General features: G+C 43.5%; 1 protein-coding gene and 1 long non-coding RNA gene across 2 annotated transcripts; one reads left to right on the forward strand and one right to left on the reverse strand.

Moving 5' to 3' along the window:
• The first annotated feature begins 6 nt into the window (after positions 1-6).
• Positions 7-3,955, forward strand: LOC132450162 (uncharacterized). The gene is made up of 2 exons (XR_009523806.1): positions 7-2,902; positions 3,621-3,955. It is a non-coding gene; the product is annotated as an uncharacterized LOC132450162 (long non-coding RNA).
• A 362-nt stretch (positions 3,956-4,317) lies between these two features.
• Positions 4,318-6,869, reverse strand: sf3b6 (splicing factor 3b, subunit 6). The gene is made up of 4 exons (XM_060042175.1): positions 6,695-6,869; positions 6,206-6,324; positions 5,604-5,742; positions 4,318-4,826 (listed from the first exon to the last, which is right to left on the reverse strand). The coding sequence occupies exons 1-4, from the start codon at positions 6,722-6,724 to the stop codon at positions 4,737-4,739; spliced, it is 378 nt and encodes a 125-aa protein (XP_059898158.1). The 5' UTR covers positions 6,725-6,869; the 3' UTR covers positions 4,318-4,736.
• Positions 6,870-9,885: the final 3,016 nt, after the last annotated feature.

Raw genomic sequence — 9,885 nt, forward strand, 5'->3', positions numbered from 1 at the left:
ACGACCAGATCTCCCTGGAGGAGTTCAAGGAGGCGGCCAAGAGCGACCCGTCCATCGTGCTCCTCCTCCAGTGCGACCTGCAGAAATAGGCTCCTCCCCCCCCACCCCCCCCCCCCGCCAAACAGACTGCACCGAGAGAAGATCACGTTCCATTCAATCTGCAGCTACTTCCAACCTGAGAGCAGAAAATTAAGAGAAAAAAAACACAAAAAAAAAATACATGCTTGGACTGACCTTTCAACGATTCCGCTTCTGGTGTTTGAAACACTTTGTGTGCATGAGAATGTTGTCCGCTATTTAAAAAAAACTGACCTGAAGATTTCCACGTGATGTATTACAGTGTGCACGCGCCACTGCAGGAGTGGGGGGGGGTGGATGCAGAGGTTACGTGCACAGGGACGCACGGATTACACGTGAGCAAACACACACCCACACAAACCGAGACACACACACAAACACACCTATACATGCACACGCACACACGAAAACACAGACACAATCCCTCACCACGTATTTACATATTGCACAAATATAAATATGAGTATTTAAATAAATGAAGATAAATAAATATGATATATATTTAAATTATTTAAAGAACTACTGCCAAAATGTGAAGTGTGCAAAGTGATTTTCGATAAGGGTTTCATTCTATCGTAACACGCACGGCCACGCCCCCTGCGGGCCCCGCCCTCTGCCTACCGCTTCTCTCCCTAGTCTACTGGCTCCGCCTCCGTGTTTCATAATAGAGTGGCGAAGTCACGCCCCTTCCGGTAGAGGCCATGGGGCCTATGAGATCGAAAAATATGAATGGGTTTAGATGGAGAGAAAGTAATTATCTTCTGGTCCCAGTCTTTATATGCCCCGGGTTACACATAATGTTGTTTGTGGATTTAAATGGTAATTTTTCATGTCTTGAGTTTTACCGTTTATTGTGCAATTTTTCAGTTAAAGGCTGTAGAGAAAACACAATGAGAAAGACTACATGTCTCGTATGTGCCGTCACGCTCCCTGCGACTGGTGTGGACAAGACCAACAATCTCCCCATCGGCATAACTGAAACTCTCCACATGCAACGACTTATAATGTTTTTCACCTCTTTTTATGCTTTTATCCTAAAAAACTAACATTATCAAACCTCTTCACGAAAATGCTTAGTTTTCTTTGCATGAAAAATTATCATTTAAATCCACAAACAACATATGTGTAATCCGGGGCATATAAAGACTGGGACCAGAAAATAATCCCTTTCTCTCCATTGTAACCCATTCATATTTTTCGATCTCATCGGGGATCTACCGGAAGTGGCGTGACTTCGCCACTACACTCTCCCAACGTTATCCCTCCTAACACGATGTTTCTGATAGGCCTACTTAAAACGATATTTTACCTGAACACACCACACAACCACACACACACAACCACCACACCCACACACACAGACCGCTAAGCCTTGGTCCGACTCCTTCTCCGTTTAGAAACATGCTTGTAACTGTCCGTAACCGAAAAATGTAAACGTCGTTAATTTGCATGCATTTTGGTTCTGCCTTAAAAAGAAGAAAAAAAACGAATCTCCACTTGTTGCATCCTTCCAGTATTAAAACCGAAGACGGCAAAGCCTTATCGAAGAGTTGCGGTGACATTTTTAAAGCCCCGCAATAAAATATTTTCATGGGAGCGAGTGAGTGGAGCCGGCGTTCTGCCCGTGTTGTCGTGTGAGATGTGCGTTTGGCCAGAAAGTGGGAGCATGTTTTTTTCTGCTAGGCTAGCTTTAGTGTGATGTGATAATGTAGTTATTCGCCCCCTTCCTTGAGTGCATCCTTGCACTTGCCCATCTCACGGCACTACTTTCTGGTTGAGTAAACGTTGACAAATCTAATTTTCCCAAGAAATTATTTCCCATGGGATACAATCAATATGATGAACTTTGCGATATGGATTCGTTAAATAAGAGTTGTCCTCGTTAGTTGAATGCCTTCACAGGGAGCCAACACGACTCGTGCTGCTCATGGCGTAACTTTGCACGAGAACCCTAAAAATCGAGAAATGACTCATCTCAAAGGTAAAGGATTCAAAACGATGTTTGAAATATGATTTTGCTTATAATGTGTCCCCATTGTGCGACTCTTCAGATCTGATAGCACGACCGAAAACCATCGAGTAACTCGTTTGTGTTCAGGGAAGGGAAACAAAATGGCGGAAGAATATAAAAAGAGAAGGCTAGTTCCACCTACATCCGGGGAAAGACCTAAAGCAACGTGAAGAGTAGTTAGAAAACGCTCCCTGACCCCACGTGAAGCTTTCCCCGCTCTAGAGCTCCTCTCGCTGGCTAATCAAATCTTTTTGTACTTTTTTACTCCCTTTCTCCTACATACGCATTATGAAGTTGACTATTAACTGAAACCACCGTTCCCTTTATTTGAGTGTACGGCTGCCAACTGCATAGACCGGCGACGGACAAACGGATGTAAAAACAGTCAAATAATCTGTTTAATGACCCTGGTTGTCGAGTCTGCAGATTGTCCTTCAGAGAGCTATTCAGTAACACTTTATAATAAGGTGCCATAATAAACAGCAAACTAGTCATTACCTAACCCTTTGTTAATATTTGCTAATTGTTGCAAAAATATCTATTTGGCACAAGTTAATGTTTTTTTCATCATTAATTAAATATTAGTTGTCTGGACAACCCTAACTCAACCCTAACCAGCCACACTCTGTGGTCAGTGAAGAAAAACGATTAACTTGTGCCAAATATATATTTTAGTAACAATTAACAATGATTAACAAAGGGTTAGGTAATGACTAGTTTGCTATTTATTATGGCCCCTTATTATTAAGTGTTACCGACTATTCTCCTGGCCCTGATTGACAGCCCCACTGAGTCTCTTCCAAACACAATAGAGTGGCGAAGTCACGCCCCTTCCGGTAGGGCTCATGGGACCTATGAGATCGAAAAATATGAATGGGTGTCAATGGAGAGAAAATAATTATTTTCTGGTCCCGGTCTTTATATGCCCTGGATTACACATATGTTGTTTGTGGATTTAAAGGATAATTTTTCATGCAAAGAGTTCGACCGTTTATTGTGCAATTGTTCAGGTAAAGGCTGTAGAGAAAACACAACGAGAAAGACTACACGGCTCGTATGTGACGTCACGCTCCCTGCGACTGGCGTGGAGAAGACCGACAATCTTCCCATCGGCATAACTGAAACTCTGCACGTGCCCCGATTTATAATGGTTTTCACCTCTTTCGATGCTTTTATCCTCCCCTTGGAAAAAGCGGTGAAGTGGGGCAGAGAGATCGCCATCTCTGTGCCGAGTTCCAAGGGCGGGTGTGGTGACGTATATCATATGCGTTGAGAGCAGCGAAGAGCTGTAGTTCACAAAGCGGCCTCACATAAAACCTAAAATTATCAAACTTCTTCACGAACATTTTTAGTTTTCTTTGCATGAAAAATTATCATTTAAATCCACAAACAACATATGTGTAATCCAGGGCATATAAAGACTGGGACCAGAAAATAATTATTTTCTCTCCATTGACACCCATTCATATTTTTCGATCTCATAGGTCCCATGAGCCCTACCGGAAGGGGCGTGACTTCGCCACTCTATAAGGAAAGTATGTCAACACAAACCATTTGGACTCGTCAGGGCCTGTTGATATAGCGGTGAGGTGGGAGGATCATCGCACTGCAATGGCGCCAGCGGCGACACAGACGCACTCCCATCAGCAGTTCTTAACGACGGCTCTCCGACCACGTCTTTAACCTGAAAATCTTTATATACAATTTCAACTCTTGTTGTTCCTATTGCCGTGACGACCGAGGTACCGAACGTAAGCAGCAACCACCAGTGTTTAAGGATTATTTTGTAGCATGTATTGTCGCCCCCAATGACATGGCTGCGTTGTCCCGTGTTGTGATTTAATCTAATAAAAGATATGAACTCTATGCTCCACCGTGTGGCCTGGTCTGGTAACTGCATCCTTCTGCATGGACCCGTGTCATCAAACGGCGGTTATAAGGCAGTGTCGTCTGGTCACGATCGATTTCAAGGGCCCGATATTAGTTGTTATACGGTTAGGAAAGTAATTGGTTTAAAATTAGTTTGTTGTTCAGTGCTGTTACAGTTAAGTGTATTGGATACATTATTCTCTATTAATCTGTACAATTTAGTAGGCTAATATGTATAATATACGAGAGTTCTCTAGTGAAAGAGAGACAAATAGACAGGCAGGAAGACATGGACGTCAGGTTTATAGGAGAAACATTACACCATCACGTTGATAATAAATGAAGACAGAAGGAACTGCTACATTAAAAAAAAATGAATTTTTATTTTACAGAAATTACAATCTTTATACTGATCCAGTCCAGAATTTGATAAAAAGATTGGACTATACTTTATGTTTGAAATACATTTCAAAGAAGGTTGAGTCTTCACAGATCCAAAACTAGCACACAGGAATGATGCCGATGCCAAAAGAAAGACCAAGACAAATGAGTGTTGCTGATGTACGATCAGAGACTAAACCCAGGATAAATTAAGAGGCTAAACTCCTCATACGGACATCGACATCATAGAGAGTTTGGATTAGTATTACGGTGTCAACGTTTTCAAAACAAAATTCCATCAGTAGAAAAATCCAAAAGGAGACAGAAATGTGTCTGAATGTGAAAGACAGGTGTGGGGAGAGATAGGCTTGGCGGGGGGGGGGGGTCCAAGCAGTCCCTACTTGGGTGGGTCTGTGTTGATTCCATATTTCTCCTTCAGCAGCTTCAGCTGTTCCTCCTTCTTCTTGGTGTCCATCTTCTGGAACGCCTGGGAACAACAAACGGAACATGGAGCCAGTCAACGCTTCAGAAGATACTAATGGAGTCGTGTTCGGTGCCTATAGGTCTGAGGTTTGTGTAAACGATTAATTATATCCTTGCAAGGAAATTCCCAACCCACTAAAGTAAGCTGAAGAACTGAAGATTGTCGTATTTGGTACATTATTGTACCGACTGTCCTAATGTATGTTGGTAAATAAACCGTAGCCTCATGTCCTGCTGCCCTGTTAATAAATGTGGATATAAATATAATACACATACTATGGTCAACGTATAGGCCCTTCATCCAAGGGACATATATTATGAAGAATGGTGTGCGGATTAATACGTTTGTAAAGTCTTTGTATTTCTAACAGCTGTGGTGGCTGTAAGCCTGGGTTGAGTGTTGGCTGTAAGCCTGGGTTGAGTGTTGGCTGTAAGCCTGGGTTGAGTGTTGGCTGTAAGCCTGGGTTGAGTGTTGGCTGTAAGCCTGGGTTGAGTGTTGGCTGTAAGCCTGGGTTGAGTGTTGGCTGTAAGCCTGGGTTGAGTGTTGGCTGTAAGCCTGGGTTGAGTGTTGGCTGTAAGCCTGGGTTGAGTGTTGGCTGTAAGCCTGGGTTGAGTGTTGGCTGTAAGCCTGGGTTGAGTGTTGGCTGTAAGCCTGGGTTGAGTGTTGGCTGTAAGCCTGGGTTGAGTGTTGGCTGTAAGCAGACACAGTTGGGTGTAAGTAAGTGTAAGTTGGGTGTAAGTAAGCGAGCAGTGTAATGAAATGCAGCCCATGAGTCCGTACTCTGTTGGCGTTGTAGTAAAGCACCACCAGGTAGCGGTTGCACACGTTGAAGCCCGACAGATGGTCGCAGGCGTTCTTGGCGTCAAAGATGTCCTCATAAACCACGTAGGACGTCCCTCTGGATTCTGGGGTGTTTCCGCTGAGCGCACAGGATGTTTCAGTTAGAATGCAGCGGTGGTTACGGTAATTCGGCGTTAAACGCCATTTTGAAATGGACCCTTTAGTGACATCACACATGGGTGTGTCCAAACCAGGTGTATAATGTTGATTTCAGCCTCCCAGTTGGTACACTGGACCAAGTAGCCTGAGGTTGATCTGTCCTGTAATTCAAGTCCATAGATTGCATAACAAATTTGGTAGCATGGCTGTAATGAAGCCTTCAAGAAAAGTACTCTACATTAAGTCCCAAATCAAGATAATCACTTCCTAAAACACAGCTGATAGTTCGATATTAAAAGATTCCTGGCTATCAGTTTAAAAAAGTACAAACTTGATCTTTCCAAATTCTTATCCTTTGGAAATAGTTAAACAACTATTTGAAGACGTGTTAGCGTTCGGCATATGTGTATCCCGTCGGGGGTGCCTGAAGAGCGGCTCCTTACGTTCTGATCTGGCGGATCGGTCCATACTTCCCGAAGATGTCGTACATCTCCTCGGCTGTGATCTTGTATGGTAGGTTCCTGATGTAAAGGATTCGGTTCACCTCAGGGGGCAACCGGATCTATAGAGCGAGAGACCATTTAAGGAGATCCATTAGGAACGTACAGGTCAATGTAGAGACACGCTCAAAAGTCCAACAAGACACCTCATGATGATACAAAGCAATGTGTTCGACGGTCAGACAATTCAAAACATTTGTCAAACAGTACAGGGTTCAATGTGGTGGAAAAGTCAATATGATTTGGATTTCCCTTAAAGGGGGATTTTAAAATCCACATTTACCACCTAATATAAGGAAATGTGGGTTTTGGTTAAACTCGGCAGCCTGAAGCTATTTTAGCATTAGCTTCTCTGTTTATTTATCGTTAGCCTCGAAGCTTCAGACTCATCGTTGTTACTCTCAAAAACCCAAATTAAACGTCAGGACTCACGTTGGCTCGTTTCGCTGCCTGCATCGCCATGGTGAGTCCGTGAGATGTCGACTTTTAGATCGAAAAGAAGAGAGGAGAGGATATAAACAGCAGCGCTGCGCTGCGTTTCACTGCTGAATAGCTGCGAGGAGACGAAGTCGCATGCTGATGACGCACTTCCGGGTCTGTGGTGAACGCGTCCAGTTTCTAAATTATTTTTGAGGGTTTGACTTTATTAACACATCTTTCCATGTTAAAAACTACCGTAAAATATGTAATGTATGCATGAACGCATACAAATAAATGTGTTCCTTCAATTGTATCCACTGTTTGGACAAAGGCAATGCATTCTTTATTATTTATATGTATATCGGTTCAGTTACTTTGTATCATCCCAATAAAAAAATAAATAAAAAAAATCACTATCATATAGTTCCCTGAAAATCGCGTCCATAGTAAATCTTGAGTAGAGTGGCGATGTCACGCCCTTTCCGGTAGAGCGCATGGGCCCTATGAGATCGAAAAATATGAATGGGTTTCAATGGAGAGAAAGTAATTATTTTCTGGTCCCAGTCTTTATATGCCCCGGATTACACATAATGTTGTTTGTGGATTTAAATGATAATTTTTCATGCAAAGAAAACTAAACATTTTGGTGAAGAAGTTTGATAATGTTAGTTTTTTTCCAAGGGGAGGATAAAAGCATCAAAAGAGGTGAAAACCATTATAAGTTGGGGCACGTGGAGAGTTTCAGTTATGCCGGTGGGGAGATTGTCGGTCTTGTCCACGCCAGTCGCAGGGAGCGTGACGGCACATACGAGACATGTGCTGTGTTCGAATATAAGATAAGATAAGATAAGATACAACTTTATTAATCCCCCGTAGGAGAAATTTGTTTGTTTCAGAACAGCCCAGCAGCAATGGAAGGACACAAGAAAAAATAACAATGCAATAAATAAATACAATAAATACAAAGTGCTAATGCATAAGTAGACGCTTATAGTTAAAAATAGGGACAAAAACAAGACAAACAGAACCAACATCAAGATGGGTGATGCATATACACATATATACGCATACCTAAACACACACATGCATATGCAAACACATAGACATACACAAACACAATCATCATCAGGCACTGTTGAACAGCCTAATGGCTGCCGGCACAAAGGAGCACCTGAAGCGCTCCGTCTTGCACCTGGGGAACGTGAACCTGTGGCTGAAGGTGCTCCCCATCTGCCACAGCTCAGCATGGAGGGGATGGGAGGGGTTGCCCAGGATGGACTTGAATTTGTCCCTCATCCTCCTCTCCACCACCACCTCCAGACTGTCCAGCTCAAGTCCCACAACAGAGCTGGCTTTCCTAACCAGCTTGTTGAGTCTGTTTGACTCCCCAGCCTTGATGCCTCCTCCCCAGCACGCCCCAGCAAAGAACAGCGTGCTACCACAGACAGATAAAATGTCCTTAGCAGCCTGCCACACACATCAAACGACCTGAGCCTCCTGAGGAAGAAGAGTCTGCTCTCTCTCTGACTCTTCCGGTAGAGGGCCTCTGTGTTGTCCGACCAGTCCAGTTTATTGTTGATGTGTACTACAAGGAACTTATACGAATCCACTGTCTCAATTTCAACCCCCTGGATGGTAATAGGGGTTGGGGGCTTCTTCTTCCGGCGGAAGTCCACCACCAGCTCCTTGGTCTTGCCGATGTTGAGTTGGAGGTGGTTCTCCTCAGACCATCTGACGAAGTCCTCCACCACACCTCTGTACTCATCTTCCCTGTCCTCACTGATGCAGCCCACGATGGATGAGTCATCTGAACATTTCTGGAGATGGCAGATTCCAGAGTTGAAGCTGAAGTCAGAGGTGTAGATGGTAAAGAGGAAGGGTGAAAATACTGTTCCTTGGGGTGCTCCAGTGTTGCTCATCACCATATCCATACTATCCGTACTTACTAGCCTTGGTTGAGTACGTAGGGCGTTCCAATTCTGCGTTAATATAAGTGTACCGAAAGGACCCGGATGGTGTACTCAAAACGGTCAAATCGCGAAGTGTGGATCGATGACGTACACTTTTCGTACTCAACAGCAGCCATCTTAGCTACGTAGCGGATGAGGGCGGAGCCAGGCTGAGCCAAAGTCGGCGCATTTTCAACATAGCCTGCATTAATAGAGTCATTTTGTAGTTTTTATAGATTTTATAGATTTGTATAGCTGCTAGGCGTAAAGAGTTCACCGTTCAAATCGGGATGTTTATTGCGGGGGAGGAGCCGCGGCGGCAGTCGTGATCGTAATTTCCGGTTGGTGCACCACGGAGTACTCGATTTGGAACAACACTGACATCTGAAAATCAGCGCACTTAGTGAGTACGGATAGTGTACTACGTTTAAGTGTACTCATGGAAGTATGGATATTGGAACACAGCATTGTAGTCTTTCTCATTGTGTTTTCTCTACAGCCTTTAACTGAACAATTGCACAATAAACGGTCAAACTCTTGGCATGAAAAATTATAATTTAAATCCACAAACAACATATGTGTAATCCAGGGCATATAAAGACTGGGATCAGTCTTTATATATATATAATTATTTTCTGGTCCCAGTCTTTATATGCCCTGGATTACACATATGTTGTTTGTGGATTTAAAGGATAATTTTTCATGCAAAGAAAACTAAAAATGTTCGTGAAGAAGTTTGATAATTTTAGGTTTTATGTGAGGCCGCTTTGTGAACTACAGCTCTTCGCTGCTCTCGACGCATATGATATACGTCACCACACCCGCCCTTGGAACTCGGCACAGAGATGGCGATCTCTCTGCCCCACTTCACCGCTTTTTCCAAGGGGAGGATAAAAGCATCGAAAGAGGTGAAAACCATTATAAGTCGGGGCACGTGCAGAGTTTCAGTTATGCCGATGGGAAGATTGTCGGTCTTCTCCACGCCAGTCGCAGGGAGCGTGACGTCACATACGAGCCGTGTAGTCTTTCTCGTTGTGTTTTCTCTACAGCCTTTATCTGAACAATTGCACAATAAACGGTCGAACTCTTTGCATGAAAAATTATCCTTTAAATCCACAAACAACATATGTGTAATCCAGGGCATATAAAGACCGGGACCAGAAAATAATTATTTTCTCTCCATTGACACCCATTCATATTTTTCGATCTCATAGGTCCCATGAGCCCTACCGGAAGGGGCGTGACTTCGCCACT

This window comes from Gadus macrocephalus, chromosome 21 (assembly GCF_031168955.1).
Source record: "Gadus macrocephalus chromosome 21, ASM3116895v1".
Taxonomy (NCBI): domain Eukaryota; kingdom Metazoa; phylum Chordata; class Actinopteri; order Gadiformes; family Gadidae; genus Gadus; species Gadus macrocephalus.

What these genes read in the sequence shown, in the direction of transcription:
- sf3b6 (XM_060042175.1), bottom strand. Translation starts at nt 6,724, where the DNA reads ATGGCGATGCAGGCAGCGAAACGAGCCAAC. An exon ending in AGGCAGCGAAACGAGCCAAC is followed by an intron (nt 6,325 to 6,694) that starts GTGAGTCCTGAC and finishes CTCGCTCTATAG; the next exon opens with ATCCGGTTGCCCCCTGAGGT. An exon ending in CCGATCCGCCAGATCAGAAC is followed by an intron (nt 5,743 to 6,205) that starts GTAAGGAGCCGC and finishes CTGTGCGCTCAG; the next exon opens with CGGAAACACCCCAGAATCCA.